Raw genomic sequence first — 22,957 nt, 5'->3', positions numbered from 1 at the left:
TGCATAGCTGTATCTTTACGTCTGCAGGAAGCACTGAGACATGACAGGAGTAACCTGCTCCAGAAGGAACTGCACAGCAAAGAGCAGGAGCTGGAGAAAATCCTTTACCGCCAAAAGAAGGTAACAAGACCTAAATCCTTTCTAAAGAAGCACATCCGCTTCTACTATCTTCCTGCTAAGGTCTCTCCTGACTGAGAATGGTTTTCATCTGCTGAGGGTTTGTACAAGCTAAACTGCTGCAAGCTAGTCTAGTTCTCTCTGTCTCTGAAGGAGGAGTTGAAGTCGTTTGTCAAGTGATTGGTTTGTCCTCTACTGTAATGTCTTAGCGTGAATGTTTTGATCACACGTTTTGTTATCTGCTTTGTTTTCTCTTGACACAATCCTCCTGTCAGTTGTGCAATAACCATTTGGCAAGGAAGACAGGGCTTTTACACATACATTTGGAAGTTATGAGTTTGGAGCCTTTTGTGGTGAGTAAGAAAGTTGTGTATGGATATACAAGAGCCAAATTTCTCTAGTTTGTGTTTTCTGTCTGCTCCAGAATACACCAGAGTGAACAGTTCTGTGATGCTTGAGCTGTATAATACCATATGTTTGCATTGCAGCACCTAATGACTTACTGATTAATCAGTCATGGAGAAGATCAAAGCAGAAACTTCCCTTTATCCATTCCTGGCATGGATACTTGTATGGCATGGTCCATTCTGGAGGTCTTTCTCCTTTTGGTCTGAAGAACTAAGACATGACCCCCACAAAAACAAGTCATGGGAGGTACCTGTAAGATGCTGGTGACTGGGGGTATCCAAGTTGGATACCTAGCTGTGATGTGGATGAAATGGCACTTCTCTGAAATAATCAACTCACTGTGTAGCAGCTGGAAAAGCCAGCAAAACTTAAGTGCCATCAGGAAAGACAATGAGAATAAGATAGAGGCCAGAATTTTCCTGCTACCTACACCCTTGATGTACCTCATTTGGTATGTGCAGTTCTAGTTTCCTCTGGCTCCATTGTGTCCTTGAGTATGAAGGTACAGAGAACTAATAAGAATAAGGAAATGGGCATCTGCATTAGGAAGAGAAAGTAGGAAAGCTTAGACTTGATTTTGAAGAGGAGACTGGGGGAAGATATGAGTGAACTTTATAGACTTGGGAAGGTGGTGGATAAGGTTCATATAGAACTGTTACTCCCTAAATCCTGCAATAGGGGAGGTTAGGGACACTCAGTGAGATTAATACGAATTTGATTTAGAAGAACATATTTCTTTACACAGAGATTGGTGCTGGATTTTTTTTCCACAGGATGCAGGCAATGTCAGCATTTAAAAAAGAATGGACAAAAAATATGGAGAACAGGCTCATAAGTATTCATCAAAAGAAGGAACAGTCATGGATGTGGCCTCTAATGTCCCCAGTCCAGGGACCATAGATGCTGGGGCTGTATCAGGAGGAATGGGTCTTAGGCATGCTCTTCCTAGGTAGCACCTCTTCTTGCTATGGGTCAAGGCAGAGTACTAGGCTACTAGACTACAGTCTTATTAGAATGGTCATTTCTGATTCTCTTAACTCTGAGACTTGCACTAAGCTATGCAGATAATCAGGTTCCTCTTGTGGCGTAAGACCAGTACTGTGATCGTGCTGCTCCACAGTATCACTTCCAAGTACAGACAACATAAACGGGAGACTCATGTGTAATAGAGGTTTCTTGGGGAGGAGCAGGTGTGCTTTACTTAAAACCTGTCCCCTGGCTTATTGAAAGATCCAAAGGCTTTGGGCAGGGGTTGCTGTTTCTTAGTCTCAACTTCACTGCCCATCGTTATGTGGTCATGCTGATGTCCAAAGGACTGGAAGTCTTTAGGCAAAGATGGGTGCAACCTATGCTTGTAGCCTCAGTGGGGAGAGATGTGGGGCTTGTGTTTCAAGGAACCTAGGAAATGTCAGCTTGGTTCACTCCTGCTCACAACCATTGTATCTGTGTGCTGGCAGAGAGCAGAAAGCAAGAAAAAAGCACTTTATTTTGTGCTACAGTGTGCTGCTTCACTTTCCCTTTGAGAGGGGGAGAAGGTACACTGAGAGAAAAAGCAAGTTGGAGGTATAAACGTGGAGGCTGACTCTGCCACCTACTACACTGATCAGAACTGGTGCCTGGTGTTTCTCTCTGTTTGCAAGCATGGGCTGTATAATTTTATTTTGGGAATTTGTAAATTCTTGGATGGGTACCACCATTTCTGCATAGCACCAGCTTCAGCAGATGGCCCTGGTTAGCTGGTGTGGCTGAATTGCCAGTATGATTCTTCTTGTGATGCCCTACTTGTCATATGAGATGGATGTGTTTGGCTGCTGCATGGCTTTGACTCTTTCCCAGACTATGCCAGTCATTTGTGAGGAGTCACATCACCGGTTGAGTACATTACAACAGGCTTTGAACTTCCCAAATCAGGCTTGTTAGTTGTGCTGGGGTCTTGTGCTGCCTAGAGTGTAGCTGTGCCGCAGTGGCATTTAAACAATATCTCTAGGCAAAGGGCCTATGTCCAGCAGTGGTAAAGGCCACCCAATCACTTGACTTTCCAGGTGTGGTGTGAGCTATGCCTGGCACCTCGATGTATCCCCCTTTCAGCTGCCATGGGCTCAGGAAGGCCCCAAACAGTTCAGCAGCTGTGCTTAATAAGTCCTGATGGATACACCCCTTCTTCCACCCAAAATTTCCCAGTCTTCCTTTGACCCTTATTTGTACTCTGATTTCTACAGTGCCTGACAGAAGAAGCTTCTCATACTGCCTGAAGCACTTCCTCTGCTATGCTTAATAATTGCATTGCTTGCTCCCCAGGGCTGGCATGATGAGAAATAATTGCTTCCAATTCACTCTCTCAATGCCACTGGTGGTCCTGTAGACCTAAGTTGTGTTTACCTCCCTTCTGCCTCATTACTTACATCTGCTTTTTCAGCCAGTTTTTACTGGCATGATGGTAGCACAAAAACCCTGTGTTTAAGCAGCCCTTCTCCCATTGCAGCTGGAACATCAGCTACAGTCGCTGAACTCAGAGCAGCTGGAGACCCGTGTGCAGAATGAAAGGCTCCGGCACCTGAATGAAAACCTGCTGGAAGAGCTGGAGAAAAGCAAATGGGAGCTGGAGGCAGTGAAGAGGCAATTACAGAAGCTCCAGAAAGAGGCTCAGCTTGAGCAAGAGCAGAAGGACAGGTAAGAATGGGCAGGGAAGAGGGTGTCAGGACAGGAACTCAGGGAAAGAAAGAAGGGTGTGCAAGTAGTTAAAGGATAAGGATCTCTAATTAGAGGCCTTGGCCTCATCAGAGGATTTCCTGTTTCTTCTTGAAGAAAAGTAGTAACATCCCAGTGGTCTTATGGGCCTCAAGAGGGAGTGATAGTGCTAACTCCCACCTGCCTATAGCGGGAGATGATTATGTTTATTACTATTTGGCTAGTAAAGCAGTGTAAAAAATACAGATGATCATCAACCTAAAGGAGGCTTCTCCTCCATGTATTTTCTAGTTCATTATTGCCTCCATAAAGTTCCTACAGATCCTCTTCTCATCAGTTGTGTTCCTGTTTCTGGGCTTAATCTAACAATGGGTAGCTAAACACTGGGCTGTTTCAGATCCAGATGGTAGTAAGCATCCTTCCCATCTCCAGCAGCTGAGGAAACTGGAGTGTGAAAGGAGAGCAGGAGGGCTAGCATACAACCCAGCCATCCCAGCTTCCACAGCAGTGCTGCTTCCTCTGAATCCTCCTAGCATAGGGCAGGCCCTTATCTTTAAGAATATCCCACCAGTGTCTCCAAGAAAGAGATCTTTGTATTTCCTCTCCCATTATCTTACTTCCCCTTTTATAATCCTCTTTGTCCTAGGGATGTGTTTAGAGTCTCCAAGAACATGCAGAAAGAGAAACAAAGCCTCCTTCGGCAGCTGGAGCTCCTCAGGTAAGAACAGGGCTGGGGGAAAATGCTGAGCCCTTGTGCGTGCAAGGGGCTGAACTTTCAGCACTGTGTTTTTTTCTCCCACAGAAAGCTATGTAAGTGTATTCAAGCAGTGCTCAGACACTGCTTGTTTTTCTAGGTCCAGAGTTGCACAATCTGGCCAGTTCTGGCATACTGTACACAGGCTGTGTAATCCCTCCACTGGAGAAGTTTAGTCTTTCCTGATGGCTAAGGGACTATGTGGAGCCTATTACCTGAGCTGAGATACATGGAAAATCCAGTATGTCAGGCAGTAAATAACATCTGTGTTTGTTTCCCAAGTTTCCTTTCTGTTCTTGCTTTCAAATGTTGGTCTTTGCTCCATTGCTGATGAGTGCTTCATTGTGTCTCTCCTGTGTCTTCCTTTGGAGCAGAGAGATGAACAAGAAACTTCGAGATGAGCGAGATGCTTTTGAAGCCAAGAAGCTGGTTAGTCTAAGAACGAAAACCCTAATTCCCAACCACCCTCCTTTCACCTGCTGCTGTTGCTTTCACCACTCAGGGGCCTGTCATTTCCACGGGGGACAATGACCTGAGCTCAGACTTTGCAGCACCTCTCTGAGGGTGCTAGGGACAAGCTCTGCAGGTTGCTCTTGCAAACCACCCGGGTTTAACCCAAGGTGTATTAGCTTGTGACTGTCACACAGCCCCATGCAGGGCTGCAGTGGGTGCTGCCTGCTGCACACATGGGGTCTGTATGTTGTAACAGCATGGGGCATATGCAAGAAGGGGAGTGAAGCTGGATGCATCCCTGGACCTGAATGGTGAAGAAGATTATGGATTCCCGTATGTGCTGCCAGCTGACTAGGGGTAGAGGAGCACTGGAAGGTTTTAGAGTTTCTGTGACCCCTTGAGGTAGTAACAGATGTTTGCAGATGTTTCTTTGGGGCAGCTCCCCATTCCTATGAACTCTGCTGGGGTGGAGGTGCAGCAGTAAGCCTTGTGTCAGAGGGCTAGGAGAAAGTGGGGGGCCTCTAACATCTGGAACAGTCAACTCCATCTCTGGTCTTTCCCAGTCTCCAAGATAAGTATGAATATGTCATCTATTTTTAATTCTTTTTTTTTTTTTTATGAAAAAGTCTCTGTGTTCCCAAATGTCTCTGACAAGGCTGCCCTGTGCTCTTTTTGGACCCATTCCTGCCACCATGTGTCTTTTCCTGCTCTGCCACCATGCCCCACTTGAAGATCTGGAAGTAGCTGTCTTGCAGTGAGGACAGGCAGTGGTAGGCTGTGAGATACTTTCTGGTTGGTGTGTAAAGAAACATTTAAGGAAGCACAGGGATTGTGCCCAGATAAGGGACAAGATGTCATGCTGGGGGGGATGCTGGAGTTCTTCTCCAAGTGAAGCAGCAGCTATATAAAATAATTTCAGTAACTGTTTTGGATGGGGGGGGGGGTGTGTGGGGGGTGCCTTTGTGTGTGTGTTTCTGAAATCTGAAAGATTATTTTTTCTTTATTTTTTAAGCTGCTAAATATGTGTATGTACACCAGGGCTTCCTGCTTCCTCTTGGAGAAGTAATAAACACAGTCACTGTGTAGCAGAATCCAGTGCAAGCAGGCAACGAAAATAGTTTGTTCTCCTCTTCCCATGCATACTGCTTCATCAGCTTCTGGGTTCCTGTGGGTGGGGTGGGCGGCCCATGGAGACCACAGCTGAGGTATGTACCTCTGTGTATGCAAAGCTTGTCTGCTCCTCCTCTGTTCTCCTCTCTTTTTCATCTGCTAGGACCTGCTCAGGCCTGCTCTGAAACGTAACAGTTGCAAGGAGACCTAAGAGGGAGCCTAGCAGGGAGAGTCTGGGTACAAAGGAGCTGCTTTCTCCCTGTGCTGATAGTAGGGATGGGCAGCAGGGCGAACTCCTCCTACCACCATTGCTCATCTGGCAAGGCTGTGTTGTGCTGGGCAGATGAAGTCTGTTTTTTTTCTTTATCAGCCAGGACTATCTTGTTGGCCACTCTCGTTTCAGTCCACAAGAAAACAGGACTCCAAGGGATTACAGAGATGCTGCTATTGCCATACACCTGCAGAAGATCTGCTGTCCAGGCTGTCCCACTGCAAGGGGGCAAGAAAACAGCAGTAGTTCCCTACAGCAGCAAAAAGGAGACTCCAGATTTCTGATGGAGTGTGTGGCACACTCTTTGCCAGAGCCTATTAATGTTTTTACTGGCTAAAAAGAAACCCAAGGCCTTAATTCCCTCTGTTAGTGCTGGGAGGAGTTGTGTTATTTCTGTGAAATGAAGGTGTGATGAACAGCGGTTCATTTATAGAAAAGATTTTGAAGTGGTTGCATGTCTGAGTTGGGCTATATACGAGGCTGACAGTAACCCAGTCGCTGCTCCTTTGCACTTCTCAGTGTCCAGCTTAATACCTTGCTCTTCGTAAGAGTTTCTGGCCTTGCCAGGGTAGGCAGACCCTGGCCCCACAGCACCATGGGGCACTGTTTTGCCCCAGTGGCTAGGTCACAGGTAGCAATGTATGGCTATTTAGGTCTGTGTACAAACCACTGTGGGGTTCAGTTTCACAGCTGTGACCCATCTGTCTATGGAGTTATGCTTGCATGCTCCATGTGACAGAACAAATTTCATGTCTACTCATCATGAAGAGTGTTTTGGGACTTTGACTACATTGGACACATATTTGTATTTCACTGATAAACCAGAATCTTTCCCATACAAATGCTTGTACACGTGCTGTTGTTGGGGAATCCTTGCCCTCGTGTGTTGTACAGCTGTGATGTCATGTCTGTCTCCTTACCATTCTGGCAAAAAGCCACGTGTTACACAAACCTGGCAGGCCAATAAAGCATGGCAGAACCAATGCAAAACATGCCCCATTGTTTCTCCTTTCTTACCCAGGTACGTACTCCGCAGGCTGTTTCCTCTTCAAGTAGTGTCATGCCATAGCAGATTGCCTGGGATCCCCTTTGCTCCACAGGTTCTGACTTGGCTCCAGGGGGCTGTAACACAAGTTCCTTGTTTCTGTGTGTCTAGAGGATGCCCCTGAGTGAACATGCTCAAACTCTTTCAGGGGTTCCTCCTCCATCCACACTGGTTGGCTGAACCATAGCCTGATACTAGTGTGACTCCCAAGTGCAGTCTCTCTGCACTTGTGAGTCCTCTGTCTTGGAGGATACATACTCCACATTTGTAACTCTCCATGCTGGTTGTTTGTGTAGCTGGAACTTCTCCTGAACATCACTTTTATGTGTAAAAAACATTTGGAACTTTTCCCCTCAAAATTCCTGGTTGGTTGAGGCCCTCTGTGCAGTCCAGAATGTCTCCTTTTGTTGGCCTGCATTGTGGTAAAGGTGTTCTGGGAGTTTTGGCCAGCAGAGCAGCTTCTTAATCTTTTGCTTTTTAAGATAAGCCAGGGGTTATTGAAGAAATAATCTTCATAGTCCTCCCCAGGGCTGCGAGCAGCACAAAGTCCTGCCTGTCCAAAGCTGCCTGCAGGTGTTTGGTCAGTTCAAAACTGCTACCAGAGGCAGATCTGGCAGGCTGCAAACTCTTCTTTCACCATTACCCCCAGAAATAACTTGTGAGGACTTGTCAGAAATCTCCAGACTTACAGAGCAAGTACATCTTCCTTTCCCCCAGTGCTGAGGTGATGCCACGCTGTCTCTCACTTTGTGTTCAGTGTGTGTAGCCAGAGCAGTTACCCAGTCTGTTTGGGACTGAACGGGAGGTTAGGCTTTAGCATAGCCTTTGGAGAAGATGGCAGGTCAATCCTCTCTCTGCCACATGCTTTCTGTGTGATCTCAGGTAAGATCCTCATCTTTGACTCTGATGGGGATGACAAATCTGCTGTATAGGGGGAAGATGGTTGCAAGAGGAGCTGTCCTGCTTTCTCCTTCTCTGGGGAGCTGGTAAACACTGGCTGCAGGAAGTGTGTAGTCCTGCAGCCTGGAGAGGAACGTTAGTGTATGGCAGAGTATGTGCATTGCCCTTTACAGAGTGGTCTTCCTTTCCTATGGTGCACGTGCAGCTCTGGGTGAGTACTGATGGAGAAGGGGTACTTAGTGCCTTCTGAGGAAGGGGCAGTTGGGTCCCACAAAACATCAGCATAATAGAAAGGCAGGAGGGGAAATAAAAGATTCAGGTGTGAGACAAAGTGGAGAACAAGCCACAGAAACAAAAGCTCTGGCTGGAGTTCGGTTTGGGGCACCACTGTTTTTGATGGATTTTGTTGCAAAGGGGAAAGCAGCGACAGTGTAACGCCTTCTTGCATGAGTTAAATGAGCTGAACTGAGAAAGGCAAGCCCTGTGCTCACCTCTGTTCAAGCCTGCTGGCAGGGCACTACCACTGAATGGTGTAGGGCTACAAGGACTCCAGCTCCAACTCCCTGAAGTGGCCTGCAGAGGTGGCAAGTGGTTAACTGGCGTTTATCAGGTTCTTGGGTCCTAATCACATTCTTCATCCCTTTTCTTTTCACCTTCCAGGCACCTCAGAGCAAAAAGCCCCTGTTGAAGAAAGGGTCAGTGGTAGGCAGTTACCTGCTGGACGACAAGCCGGTCAAACGGTTAGATGGGCATTTGTGTTGTGTTTGTGGTGTCAGTCTGTGCCTGCTGGAGTACCCTGTCAGTCAAGCTGTGTCCTGTGTCAAGTTCTCCCACCTTGGTGCTGGCTGGTTTGGGGAGCATGGGGGGGTGCATCTCGACTGTGGCTGTAGCTCCCTCTTGGCATCAGGTGGTGGTGGCTCAGCATGAAGCTGAGGATGCTGTTAACTAATTTCTATGGGGGGTGGGAGGGTGGCCCCCCTCTGGGCTGTTTCTGTATGCAGCAATGGGGGAGCAAACCTAAGTGCCATCAGAAGCTATGGGAGTGTGCATGGGATGGAAGTCACAAAGGCTTCCTCTCACTGAATCAGGCTGGATTGTCTCCGAAGTGTGCCAGTTCCTTCCCAGGCAGAAATCCTGTCCACTGGCACCTTATGCCAGAGCCCATATCCCCCGGGGCATGAGGGCAGGAGTTGCACAAGACTTGTGTTCTCTCTGGCAGCTGAAAGCCTTGAGGAGAGGGCCCAGCTCCAGGTGGGTTCATTCTGCCCATCTCCCTCCACACCTATGCAGATGCTCACCTGGCACACCAGGTCTCTGCAAAAGGTTCCACTGCTTCCCAGTTTCTGTTGGTACAAACCAGAGACATAGGTCTCGGCTGAGTTTCTTCGAGTTTTGACTCACCCTTAATACTTGCAAATCTGGTAATGGCATTTAGGAATTAAGTTTCAGGGTCCTGGGCTTGTGGATTGATGGAAAACCAGGTGCACTGTGGAGCAGGGCTGATTCTTGAGCCCAGCTGGGAAGCTGGATAGCTCTGAGGCAGAGGTCTTCCATGGCTGTGTGACTGGCAGATACTCTGTCCATGGGATCAGATAATCAAGTTCTCCCATCTTCTTCCCCAGCTATTTCTTGCAAAAAATGCTTCTAGCTGCTGCTGGCATAAACCCACCAGAAAGACTTAACAGGTAGAGAAGTCCAACAGTGAGGGTGATGTGAGAGGGGGGAAGCATTTGTTAGTTCCATCTCTGTCCAAGTGCTGTGTCACACCACATCGCTTGAGAAACATGGGTAAAATCCATTAGATCTGGAGTTACTGTTCAGAAAGTTTTGTGTTTGTCACTTTTTTTCCCTCCCTGAAGAAGAGGCTTCTGAGTCTCAGCCCCTCATTGTTGTGATTCCTTCCAGCCCTGGGAGATGGGTCTTTTCCCCAGATCCTGAGCCTGGGAGGATGTGTCTATTTGCAACAAGAGCAGTTCCAGTTGGCCTGGCTCTGGGCTGGCATGTGGGACAGATGTAGGGAGGACATCCCGGAGCATGAGCTCCCTGTCATGGAAAAAGTGTAGGCATGGCAGCAAGTGAATTTTGCAGTCCTGGTGAGGTGTACTCGTAGCAGTGAGGGAAGAGAGTCCTTGCCTTGATTTCTGCACTAGTAGCAAGATAAAAATGTTGCGGAGAGCCGGGATGTGCTGCCTCTGAAGAGACTGACTGTAGTAGCCTCTGGTCTCTCTAATTTGCTTCCAAATGCAATCTGTTGGCCCCTTAAGGCAACAGAGGGTGGATAAAGCCCTTCAGTTGAGTCCTAAGCCTTCTCACTCCCTTTGTCTTGTTCTTGAACCGTGGAAAGCCAAGGCAGAGCTAAGATGCTGCCTTGCTCCTCAGCAGTGATTCCAGTAGTTTAAATTGGTTATTCCAGCTGCTTTTTTGGAAGATTGTTCACTGGGGGTAGAGCTGATGTGGTAAGTGAAGGAACAAAGTGCATCAGCCTGCTCTTGTGCTGCACAGTCAGTGCACCTGTTTCCCTGCTGCCACAGCTTGGGCAGGGGTCCTGGGAATTTCTTGCTGTTGAGAGCACAGTGGGGCTGGTTGTTGGAAGCATCAAAAGATAATCATCTTTCATGTCCAGGCTCTCTTACCTCGGCCAGGTGTGGATACAGGCCGGAGCAGAGCCAGTGCCAGGCAAAGTGACCCTGGTGTGAGCACGTTTACTGCAATTTGCAAGCCTGTGGCAGGCTTCTGCTGCCTGAACTCAGGACTCCGCTGCCGCAGTGCTTGGGAGTGAAGGGCTGGTTTCCTGAGGCATGGCTGTGTGCGTTCAGCAGAGGGCAGTACCATGTCTGCACACTGCATGCAGCCTCCCAAGGGTGGTCGGCCCTTTTCACTAACCTCAAAACCTTTGTTAGTTCTTTTTGTGTTGTATTGGATACAAAAAATAGAGGAGGTGTTGTTGCTTCTTTAAGAAAGAAAAAAAAGTTTTTCCTTTTGCCACCTTTGTGTGCTTTGCCTTGTTTTTTCAGTACTGGGAGGAGTGGGGAGGCAAAGGAAGCTTGAAAAATCCAGAAGGTCAGAATTTTTATTCAAATTAAGAAACTATATGAATACAGCACAGCTCAGGTGAGCTGCCTCTCTTTCCCTATGGGGTGCTGTTGATGCCTTAGTCACAGGGAGTATGGGAGTGTACATATTAAGTAGAGTTCCTGCAGCTGCTGCATATGCACTAATTGGATTGCATTGGTTGTTTTGGGAATGTGCAACCTCCTCCTCTTCCCCTCACCCCCTCCCCTCCCACCCTATTGTGGTGCCTGTGGTCTTTAATACAGACAACTGGCCTCTGAGGACCTTCCTTTCACCTTCCCGGTGGATGTGGCAGTGGAAGAACCCAACAGAAAGAACTGTAAATACTTCCCAGGCAACAGGATGTGGTTGAAAACAGGAGAAGGAGGCAGCACAAACTTTGGAGAGAACAGCAGAGACAAGGAGAGATGGTCACTGGCAGCAGATGTTGAGTGGCTGAAGATGACTTTGAAGGGTGATGCTGACTGTCAAAAACACGCAGATGGATTAGATGATGCTCCCTTGCCTCCTAGAGAACAGCCTGTTGGCACCGAAACCAGGGTAATTACTTGGGTTGTTCCTCAGATACCTGCCATCAGGGACTTCGGGTCTTTCTGACTCTCATCCCATCTAACTTCAGCTCCATGGATTTGTAGTGGAGGGGTCCAATGCCTAAATCAAAGCACAGTCTGTAGCCAGGCTTTTCAAAACTGCATCCCTTTCTTCCATTGTAGCTCCAGGCACGGGAAGCAGCCAGCTGTTCCCCAGACCGCATCTTTAAAGTGGTGTTTGTAGGGAATTCCGGTGTTGGGAAGAGTTCCTTCATCCACCGTTTCTGCTATGACAGGTTCTTGCCTGAACTCAATGCAACCATTGGTAAGTACTAGTGTTCCTGACTCATCTGGCTAAGAAGGGTGGAAAGGTCAGCTGGACACGTGTGTTTTGCCTGTAATTTATCCCACCTAAAGGTAAAGGTGATCCCTTTCCTAATTTCAAATAAATCTTGCAATATCCCTTAACTAAATAGCATTGAGCTTGGACATTGCAATGGCAAGCTGCTCTCTCCCCATCCTATCTTATGATCATTGCTATCTCCTTGACAGGGATCGATTACCAGGTGAAGAGTCTGGTGGTGGATAATACCCAGGTTGCCCTACAGCTGTGGGATACAGCTGGACAAGAAAGGTAAGCAATTTCTATGAGGCTGCCCTACTGCCAGGCTCAGTGCAGGAAACAGGAGGAAGGAGTGCATGCACTTCTTCTGTTTCTGGGAAAATTGTTAGCTTGAGAAGGACCAGAGAGGTTGCAGCAGATATTCCAGTGATGAGCCTGCAGCAAAGGTCTCTTTCAGAGATTTCTAGAAGCTGTAGCTTCTGGGGCCTGGGGAGATTGCTCTAAGGACTGATGGAGAAGTACTTTTCCATAAGTCTGACCTGCATGTTGTGGCTTTGGGCAGTCTATCATAAATCATGGTATGGTGTGGGGTTCAAAGCCCCTCTAGCCCTCAAAGCTCTTCTGCATCAGCCTGCTTTTGGAAAAGCTGTAGGAAAGGGCTGCAGATGAGGACAGAAAAGAAGGCTCTGGATAGACATCCCATTCTCAGATTCAGTTGTACTCCTGCTGTCCCCAGCTGCTCACCACCACTTGCTATTCAGAGGGTGGAAAGAAGCGCGTGAAACTTTCCAGGTCTGATTCAGACAAAGCCAGCTTGACCTGTGGGGAAGGTGACTTGAACTACCCTGCTGTACTCTGTCACTGAGGTTACTGGCACCTTCCACTGCCCCTTCTGCTGAAAGACTGGTGGAAGTGATAATCCTTGGTGGAGGGACAGCTTGGCTTTTTGTGACAGTGAATGCAGGTTCCCCATTTGAAGGCCTCTAGTTTCAAAAGCACAGGCCATCATTAGGTGTTATCAGCACTGTTGGTGAGGGCCAGAGTAGTGAAGAGCAAAGTAGTAAAGGACGCACTTGACCCTTATCTGCTATCAGAGATGAAGGCCCACCACTACCTTCATGTAAATTAGAATTTATTTAGGCTGAAGATGAAAAGCTATTTCAAGGGGGCCATTAACCTCAAGAGCCTGGCAAAAATAAGTACTGGATATTTTGGGCTAAATTTGTTATGTGGGCAGGCCTTCAGGAGCCAGCTAAGGTCATGGGAATATTATAACCTTAAACTGCCAACAGAGTAATGATGCTGTAGCTCAGTCAGCTAGACCATGCAGACCTGGTGGGAATGTACTGAGTATCTGCTGAAAAGCAAACGTTTTTTCTAAAATCAAGCTTCATGCTAAAGAAATTATTTTTGAAATAATGTGGTTATTTCAGTGCTGAAGCTGAGCAGTAAGGGGAGTTGTTAAAACTTGAAATGTGACATTTTACTGAGGCCAGACTGCATCAGAGGCCGAATTCAAGATATTGCCCCTGCAGAAGGACCTTTAGTGTAGGCCCCTGCAGCATTAGCAGGTCTTAGACATGTACTTGCAAGACATGGCTCACTGCTGATGCTGAGTAGGAGACCTGAGAAAGAAGCAAAAGGCTTTCTTATTTCTAGAGAAATACCAATTACTTCCAACTGGAAGTGTCCAAATACGAATATCCTGTGGAAGAAACAGAGAAACTCCTTGAAGCATGCAAGGTGAACTCTTTGGTGACTTCCCTAGGACCGCTGCATGCTACATTTGATGTTTCTTCTAGAGTACCTAGCCTGTCCTGTAGCTCCAGAGGTGCCCCTTGCCTGCCAAAGATAGAGCCTGTGCTTTCTCAGTTGGGTAGTTGTCAGAATGTTATTGTAGTGAGAAAGAACAGGCTTCAGGTAATCATCTGAAGAGTTCAGGAGGGTCACTACTTGCTGTAGGTCTTCTTGGCTCTTAACAGAATAGGACAGTTTGTTATCCCATGCACGGCTGAAATACAGAGCTCTTCAGTGGGATCTCAGTACTTGTGTGGCATTTAATCCCACCAGTTTGCAATCAGTGTGATTATATCGTGGCCCTGTCACAAGCTGCTTACAAATTTTAAGGTTTGAGGGTGGTTTTTGGTAGGCTGTTTCTGGGATTCTTTACATTTATTCCCAAAATACAAGTCTGTGGTTCTCATTGGTACCCACGGGTCAAAGCAGATGTCTGGGAACTTCTGGAAATTGTGTCTAACTGCTGATTTTAAGTATGATGGCATTGCTTTATAGATTCAAAACTGGAAACAGACTGTATTGAGATCTTAATTGCTGTTTTGGCAGCACCGAGGCAGACATTATGCACATCTAGTTTATACTGCGGTGCAGCTTAGTCTGCAGATTCTTCCAGACTCTAGAGAAAGGTCTTGTTTTTTTTCTCCAACTATTTCCCTTTTCATAGGCAATTACCTCTTCCTGTCCCACCTAAGCAAATTCTTCTGTTTCTTTCCTTCCGACCTGCAAAGGTCTTCCTTCCTGCTTTCTCAGCACCATACATTTGGAAAGATTCCTGCCTTACCCATGGCTACCCAGCGTACCTCAGAGGTGCAAGGATCTGGCCTGTCTGTCACCAGTCTGCACACATCAGCCCCAGGGTGTACATCTCACACACAGGGTCTGCCGGGCCTTGCAGAGAGCATGCACTAAATGACAGACAGTCCCATCCTGTTTCTTTTCGTTAATTACACAGCCCTGGTTTTGAGGGTGCCTTTGGTTTTGTTTGGGCTCAGGTTTCGGAGCATTACCAAGCAGTATTTCCGGAAGGCGGATGGGATTCTGGTGATGTACGACATTACAGCCGAGTGCTCCTTCATGGCAGTGCGGAACTGGATGAGCAGTGTCCAGGTGAGAGCAGGGCCTTGGCTTGCTAATGCTGTCTTGCTCCAGACCAGCTCCAACAATATGTCTGGTAGTGATGTTCTCCGATGCCCCAAGAGGTCCTGCTAACCTTGAGAGGAATTATCAAAACACATGTGATGGGTACTGCCTGTGGTAGTCAGTCTGGGACCAGGGTTGTCTTGTTGAAGATATCAAAGCCAGTGACAGTCCCTTAAATGAGGGTGGGCTGTATCTATGGCAGAAGGTGGTGGGATCGGCCAAAACAGTAGTGTGTGTTGGTAAGCAGCCCATGTGTATTGGCAGCATCTCCTAAATGCGGTCATGTCAGACCTGTACTCAGGCAAGGAGATCTCCTGGTGTCCAGCTTATTGTCGTGGTTTAATCCCAGCTGGCAACCCAGAACCACGCAGCCGCTTGCTCACTCACTCCCTTTCCGGCCCCCACTCCCGGAGGGATGGGGAGGAGAATCGAAAGAATGTAACTCCCATGGGTTAAGAACAGTCCAGTAACTAAGGTATAACACAAAAAAACTACTGCTACCACCAATAATAATAAGGGAAATAACAAGGGAAGAGAATACAACCGCTCACCACCCACCAACAAATACCCAGCCTGACCCAAGCAGTGATCTAACCCTTCCAGGTAACTGTCCCTACTTTATATACTGGGCATGACGTGCTGTGTTATGGAATACCTCTTTGGCTAGTTTGGGTCAGGTGTCCTGTCTCTGCTTCCTCCCAGCTTCCCCTCCTCCCTGGCAGAGCATGAGACTCACAAAGTCCTTGGTCAGATTAAACATTACTGAGCAACAATAAAAACATCGCTGTTATCAGCATTGTTCCCAGGCTGAAAGTTGAAAACACAGCACTGCACCAGCTACTAAGAAGGAGAAAAATGACTACTACTGCTGAACCCAGGACACTTATGCACGGGAAGGGAGAAGGCCCTGATGCGTTTAGGCTCAGACCTGCAGTATGCATGCACAGTGCTTTGCATGATCACATCCTAACTCTGCTTTGAGATGGATTTCTAGATGAGACTGAAATATCAGTGATAGCTTATTTTTCTCCTTCATTTGCTTCAACTTTCAGAGTTGATTTATTTTTCCTTTTTTTTTTTAATTTTGTAACTGTGTATTAATACTGCAGTCTTCACCCCTGCATTTATTTCCAAACTCTTAATAAAAGCATTCATCTGGTGCTTGTATCTGCTTGGGGAGACAAAAATGCCTGTCTGTATAATTTCAGTAAGTTGTGTGTAGGTGGCTCAGAGCTGAAGGAAAATTGTCAAGGTTGATTTTGTTTTGACTGTGCTGAGTCTCAAAACCCAAGATCTGAGGAAAATGAATAAGCATAAATTGGAGGTTTCTAATGTTATTAACATCTGCAGCCCTGCTCAGGAGGTGGGAGGGAATCCCAACAACGATTTAGCAATTTCTTTGGACTCTAAAAGATCAAAGGTTCAGATTTTCAGAACTACCCAGCCTCTGAAAATCGGGCTCCTTTCAGGAGCACGCAGAAAATCAAGGCACCCCAAATCTGTAACTTTCAGTTATCTCTCTTCCTTTCCCAATCTTAGTAATTATCTTGCTTCAAAGCTGTTCACGTACTGTAAGTCATCCAGGGCAGTCAAGTCTGGACATAACTTCAAGCCCTGTTCTGCAGTCTGATGATGTTCTAGTGAGCCAGTGGAGCTAGAGAGTTTTACCAAAGGTAATGGGCTCCAGGAATCCCCTAGGAATAACAGTTCCTGCAGAGACCCTATACAAGACTTGTAGGTTATTCAGCTTACTTGGCCAGTGGATTTTCAGCAAGGGATCCTTGAAATTAGGACGGCACATCAGACAAATAGTACCACATATACCTACAGAAATTACAGGACTTATTAAGAAGCTCTGCCTGAACTTAAAGTCCCAAGAGCCTATGGGAAAAACTGCTTTTCTTTAGGCTTGTTATTTTCCAGAGAGGAACGTACGTCCTATCTCCACTCTCTCAGCATCCCAGCAGTACATAGCAAATATTTGAAGTACATTCCCATAGTTTAAGCTTCCTTCCACAAATCCCTGGGGCTATTTGAGGAATGGTCCTTTAATGAGCTAAAGGGCCTTATCCTGCTGCCACTGCAGGTCTTGTTTGCATCAGCTGGAACAGGCGCAGATCCAAGACAGTTCCCTCCCTCAGCTGAGTCCCTAGGGTTCTTTAGTCTGTCTCTTTCACAGGAAGGTATCGAGGATGGAGCTGTGGTCTTTCTGCTTGGAAATAAAACGGATGCTGCGCAGAGAGAGACTTGGAGTGTGCCCAAGATGGAAGGCGAAAGGCTGGCAAAGGTGTGACTGTGTGCTCTGCTGCTCAACCTGCTCTGCAGCCTCCCTTCTGCCTGGCTGACAGGAAACCTTTCTTGGAGCCATTTCCCAGTATGGTACCTTACCTCTCCCCTTCCACCCCATCTCTCCAATGTAAACATGTACTGAAGTTCCTCTGGTACCAGGGAGGATGAGGTGGTGCCCACTATGTGGCCCTTGAGGCAGGCTCATGTATCTCTCTTGATGCTTGGTGCCTCCTTATAGTGATGCTCAGTCTTTCTGAGGGGAGTACGCATGGCTGTTTTCCTGTTTGAGGACTCCCCTAATGCATGCAAAGTCATCCTCCCTCCTTCCTCACTGCCGGTGTCTGCATGCCCATTGCTACCTTAGCCCCTGGGTGGGAGCAGGCAGGGTTTCAGAGGTGTTCCCCATCTTCTGGACTCCACCACAGAAAGCTAAGGGAACCCAAGACCCTCGGCATATATTTGCTTTCCCCAAATAACCCAGTGTTATTCTCTTCCCCCAGTGTTTCCTTTTGGATACTCTGGCTGGGCCCCCAGTGCTGAAAAAGCATTTCCTTTACCTGGGTTGGTGAGCACTGTGTGTGCCCCAGGAGGGTGGTAATAGCCTCCCTCCTGGCCTCAATTGCTCTCAGCAGAGTTCCTGGTGGTGAGCGTGGAACAGCTCCCAGGGCTGGGGGAGAGCTGGTAACCAGCATGGGTGCTTGCTGTGCTCTCTGGCAGGAATACAAGGCTGTCTTCTATGAGTGCAGCGCAATGACTGGCTATAACATCATGGAGCCCATGTTACACATGGCCAGGTCAGTGAACAGCAACGGTCACCCTGTGATATTTCCCCAGCTGTTGGTGAGTGGTGTGGGCTCTCCTGGGGAGTGGGCAAGAAGGTGTTGCCAGACACGTCATAAAAAACACTTGGAGCAATGTGCTCTTCCCCCTGACTTCCATGCCTGGAGAGTGCCAAGTGTAGGCTGGACATCATCACATGCAAAGCTTTGTCTGGCAGAGCTGACTGTTGAAAGATTGGGAATTAAATTTGAGTACTTTATCACAAAACCCATGTGTAGTATCCCAGATTTTAAGTATGCGTTTTCAGTTTGAAGTCTGCATGCATTTCTGAGGGTTTTTTCTTCCTTATCTTATTAAGCATGTGATATTTTGGTAGCCATATTTTAAAGGGAGATAAGACACTTTGTAAGGCTGAAAGAAGTGTGCTCTAAGATTTTTAGTTTTTTTAAAAAAAGGCAAATAGTTTTGAAAAAGCTCTTTGAAATCTTGCAAGAAATTATCCTTTTGCTTTCTTTTATCCTTTCACCTGCTGCATCATCTCTAAGCTCACAACAGGACTCAGCCGTTCATTAACTGGGATAATTTACTTACAAGCTAGGTAAATCATGTCTCCCACAGTATGTGCCTTCAGCATGCTTTAGTATGCTACTGCTGCCTGAGATGGCCCACAGAGGTGAAACGAACAGCCAGGGATTCTGTCATTAGCATGGCAGTTTGGGAATAAGGCACAGACCACTCACCCTTGTCTGGTGCTCTGACTACTAAGCCGTGCTGTCCCTTCTTGTATGGGTCCAGTTTCTTTCCCTGTTCCCTGGAAATTCATGCTCATTTTCTAGTGTGGTTTATCTAGCCAAACTCCAAGGAAGCCCAGTCTTTGGGCCAGTCACTTTTCACAATCCTAGATGTCCCTGGCTGACTGGGAGCAGTTGCCTTGGCAGGAAGAGCTCAGTAACCAGGTTGTGGTCTTGATCTGTGCTGCTTGTTCCAGATTGCTGACAGCACAAGAAGACAGGCAGAGGGAGAATGCCCTGCAGCTGGAAGATGTCAGCAGGAGGAAAGGGTGCTGCACATAAGGCACATCAGTGTGTCAACAAGCAACGTGTGCCAACACTGTTTCATGAAGCTGGGGTTCCTTTCAAGCAAGCCAAACCTAATGGTATCAGCTCTGCAGAGACTTGGGGAAGCTGAAACTTTTCCCCATCTGGGAATTTCAAGGCACTAAATGAGACAAAATGTGCAAATGATTTGCACTGTTCCATTTCCCAGCTCTGCATGCAGCCCTGGTCTCTGGAGGCCCCTGCTTCTTTGAGGGAATTTGGCTGGTCTTGGCTAATAGCACAAACTGGGCCTTCTGTCTTGAGAGGCCACTTTCCTGTAAAAGGATGAGGTTTCTTTCTGGCAAAGAAATGACTTAGCAGCAAAGAGTGGAGGACACAGTGGGTGCTGTGTTAAATAGAATTTTAGTGTAAGAGTACAGAAATTACATTAAATTTGGGCTCATTCTAGGTAGTGATCCATCGTCTCAAAGAGCAGCATCTCCTCTTGGTCCTCTTAACAGCAGAGCCCAGCTGAAAGCCTGCTGTGGTAAGCAGGAAAACCTCCATCAGCTCCTGTTAAGAGCTGGATCAGCCACTCTATTTACTGCAAAATTTGGTTTGACTGGCCAATATTGTAGTTAACTGAGTCCATATGTGGATATAGTATGAACTGATAAGTGAGTCATCCCAAAGGCTTTCTTCACTTTGTTACCCTAATGGAATGTTACTGCCCCTCTCATACTGTTTACAGAGCACAGAGCAGTTGCCCTGGGACTCGCAGGCGCTGGCACGTGCTGCTGATTCATAACCTGTTTCAGGAGCTGTGCTGTACATACTGGGGCAGGGTCATATACAGCCTGTTTTAAGGCTTAATGCTGCCGGTTTCCTCCCATTCTCTTACAATTTCCTGAAGAAACCTCCAGCAATTAGGAACTGACTTATCTGAGGTACTGCAAGATCCCACCCTTGACCACAGTGCTTTCAAATGTATCAGGGTTGGAAGCACAAGGCAGTTAGATGACTGTGTGAAATGTACCTAGCAAAGCTTTTTCTCTTGCAGTGACTTTGTGCAATAACCTCACTTTCTTGGTGAAGTGCCTGAGAAAGAGCAGAACAAACTGTTCCTGTTGGGAAGGGGCCTTCTAGTCATTAAGGAGTGGGGCAAAGCAGAGTGAGGGGAGGCGCAGGCTGAGTTAGCAGCTGGCCTCAAGTGTGCACCTCTCAGCATAGCTACCGCATTGCCTGGGCATGAAGCCCCTGGTGTTCTCTGGGTGTGCTGCTTTCTGTTCTGTAGTTCAGTTTCTCTTAAAGCCTTGAGGGATTAAGTGAGCTTTTTTGTAATGCCCTCTTGCCTTCCTTCTTTGAGCCTGTTTCTGATGGTGACTTTGACATTTTAGGTGCAAGATGTGATACTGTAGCTGTCACGCAGCCCCCCCAACCTTGCAGCATAAGGAAAGCCTATATTTATCCACTGTCTTTCCTCTCTTGGGATAATGTTTGAATGTTCTTTTACTGAACAGATTTCTCTGGGAATATCCCATGCAGGAAAAGTGCTCTGAGTCACCTACAGCTCATCAGTGCTACAAAGAATTTCCATGGTTCCTCCCAGCGCCCATTATTCCTGATAGGAAAGAGGAAGTCCTTCTCCAGAAGAGCAGGACTCCTGACTAAAAGTAATAGCTAAAAGTAATAAGCTCCTGCTCAGCCCCTACTGCCAGCTGGCTGTGTTTCATGCTGTGTTTAACTACAGTAATGCCTTTCAGAGACTGAGTATCAGAAAGCTAGAAGAGCTCCAGAAGGAACCAGGGCAGCTGTGCTGCCAGTGGTATTGCTTCTATTTGCAAGAAATTATGTTTGGGAAGGGAAGTCCTCTGTTTTTGGAAAACACCTGTAATCTGAAAATAGACATGACTTTTTGGCTCTACTGTAGCCAATGTGGGTGTACAGGAACACAGCCTTTATCACCTGCTGAATAGGTTAAACCCACTACCTGAGTTGGGGGATCTCCTGTCAATGATTCCCCTGCATCATGCTCCAGTTTCAGGTTAATAAGTAGTGGCGCTAACTAAAAAATGGCATCTTTGGTCAGGGCACATCAGTAATGCTAACATTTACCTACCTGCAGCAGAAGGATTTGTGAAGTTGCTGCAGAAGGAAGAGAGCAGTACCCAGTCTGTTAATGTGGTCTGAACACACACCTCCCACACTACATAAAGAGCACCTGAAAGACAAAGGTGTGAAATACAGCTGACACACAAATACAGGCCAGGCTGTGTATTACCTTTGTCATCAGTGCTTTCATATTGCATTGGCAAGAACTACCACATATTGTGTTTTTTTTCTAATGTACAACCTTAAGGATGTTTTCTTAGTGTGCAAGCAGACTATGGGCAATAAAGAAACGCTGTCTTACAAATAGTTGTGTGGAGAGATTTTTTTCCCAGGCACTGCAGGAGATTCAGCCTCTCTTCAGTTGCTGGTTATGGCATGACCTCCCCTTCTTTCTGCTCAGGAAGTGCTGAGAAGCCTGTCCCTCATGGTGGTACCAGTGGGAGATTTGTAAGTGTTATAAAAACCTAGCCAATCTGTTTTAATTGATTTTTATTATAATTAATATCGAGAGACAATAAGCAAGCAGCACTGGGTGCACCAGGGAGTCTCAGCTCTGCCTGAGACGCACACGGGGAACTTCTTGGGATAGTCTCTTATACTTTTTGGCTTCCTGGGCTTCTTGGGTTTCAGCCAATCCTGTTGTCTTCTTTTCCTGGGCTTCTTCAGCCAATCCTGTTGTTGGGGTCTTGTCTCCGGGTGAAGAAATATTATGTCTATCACAAGTCTGACTGCCATTTTAGCCCCCATAAATTCCACTCCTTATGTGTTTATTTGTTCAGCGCACAGATTTCACAACGTTCTGTAACAGGACATATCTCTAAGTTACCTATCCCCCCCTTTTCTAAGAACATTCATGCAATTTAAACAATGAACAAAACATTTCTTTGCACAATATTGCGGTTGACCCAGGGGAATTATTCCCTTGTTTCTTCTTTCTCCTCACTGTGGTATTGACAGGGACACTTATCATACCCTTTGCGCATAGCACAATGATCACAAGGGATTCCATCTCCACACAAAGTGCAATGATCACTAGGGCCCGAGTTGCTGACACAAATCACTCTGATGTAACTCACATAAGTAGGCAAGAAGAGTGTTGATCAGGAACCCATGTCTTGGAATCAGCAGAGGAGCAATTCTTCTCCAGTCTTATCTTTTTTACCTCTTTCAAGCAGCTAGAATCCAGCTGACCATGGAATACAGAACAGGGAGGAGAAAAAGAGGACATGTCTATAGTGTTTTCAGAGGGGGCATGCTCTCACCTTGTACTTATTTTTACTGAACTAAACATCTATTTTAATAATGCCCCCTGCAACCTTTTCACTAGAGTTAGGAATCTGGTTGTTTTAAACCCTTGTGTCCAGGAATGGCTCCAGCTGGATGTTTGTGCATTACAGAACTAATTTTTTTTTGTACAGAACAGGGTTTTTTTTCTTTTTTTTTTAGCAGGAATAAGATGGACTCCTGTTTCAACCATGTCAAAGTGACACGGACTTTGAGCAGGTTGCACTTGGGACAACAGTAAGCACCAGGGTGGGTTTCACTGCTAGAGGTTCTGTTGTTGTCTCTCTGCACAGTATTTAAATATCCTGTTGGAAGACTCAGGCACAGTCTAGAGGGGCATGTTGTTAGTTTCTAAACTTGTCTGATACCAGACCCGAACAAGACCAAACTTTCCGTAATACATTCCCCTGTTTTTGCCAGAATCTCTCCTGCCTCTGAATGGAAGCCCTGGGAGCAGCACCCTTTGCTGCTGGAAACTGCAGCATAAACACAAAGCAAACAATGGGGATATCCTGAGGTCGCCTGAGATAAGGGAGGACACAAAATAGACTCTGCTTGGGGGGCTTATTCCTGTGCCTGTTGGCTGCAGTATCTTAATGGACAGGTGACTTTTTGCACACAATTTGTAAGGTATTTTGGTATCACAAGAAAGTTTTATTCCTATAGCCTGGGAAGCCTTATCTTGGCACATGCAACAGTACAGCTGCGTATACAATCAGATCTAGGGGTAAAGGCAAGCAAACCAGCTGCTCTGATAAGCAGCCACAGTCCCACAAAGCTCTGCAGGCAGGCAAAGGGAACCCACTCTGCCTTGTGTTTCACTTACC

The 22,957-nt window shown here is 46.7% G+C and overlaps 2 protein-coding genes across 8 annotated transcripts in view; both read left to right on the top strand.

Moving 5' to 3' along the window:
• Nucleotides 1-21,155, top strand: part of CRACR2B (calcium release activated channel regulator 2B) — a 49,257-nt gene extending 28,102 nt beyond the window's left edge. Inside the window, exons 7-18 of one of the 7 annotated variants that reach the window (XM_061463165.1) lie at nt 28-120; nt 3,008-3,195; nt 3,860-3,931; nt 4,342-4,396; nt 8,407-8,486; nt 11,064-11,358; nt 11,532-11,673; nt 11,901-11,982; nt 14,481-14,595; nt 16,808-16,915; nt 17,635-17,757; nt 18,686-21,155. In XM_061463165.1, coding sequence (XP_061319149.1) covers nt 28-120; nt 3,008-3,195; nt 3,860-3,931; nt 4,342-4,396; nt 8,407-8,486; nt 11,064-11,358; nt 11,532-11,673; nt 11,901-11,982; nt 14,481-14,595; nt 16,808-16,915; nt 17,635-17,757; nt 18,686-18,919 — 1,587 coding nt within the window. In that variant the 3' untranslated portion in view covers nt 18,920-21,155. Of the gene's footprint in view, nt 1-27; nt 121-3,007; nt 3,196-3,859; nt 3,932-4,341; nt 4,397-8,406; nt 8,487-11,063; nt 11,359-11,531; nt 11,674-11,900; nt 11,983-14,440; nt 14,596-16,807; nt 16,916-17,634; nt 17,758-18,685 lie in introns of those variants that run through there. The other 6 variants (XM_061463162.1, XM_061463164.1, XM_061463163.1 and 3 more) reach the window with 6 other exon arrangements.
• The window catches only part of RPLP2 (ribosomal protein lateral stalk subunit P2), a 142,669-nt gene that overhangs the window by 68,420 nt on the left and 51,292 nt on the right, over nt 1-22,957 (top strand). The window lies entirely within an intron of this gene.

This window comes from Pezoporus flaviventris, unplaced genomic scaffold (assembly GCF_033815535.1).
Source record: "Pezoporus flaviventris isolate CSIRO_AGI_PZ_B2104156 unplaced genomic scaffold, CSIRO_AGI_Pfla_v1 ptg000036l, whole genome shotgun sequence".
Classification (NCBI taxonomy): Eukaryota; Metazoa; Chordata; class Aves; order Psittaciformes; family Psittacidae; genus Pezoporus; species Pezoporus flaviventris.
The sequence above is the reverse complement of the archived record's forward strand: the minus strand, read 5'-3'. Positions and strand labels throughout refer to the sequence as shown.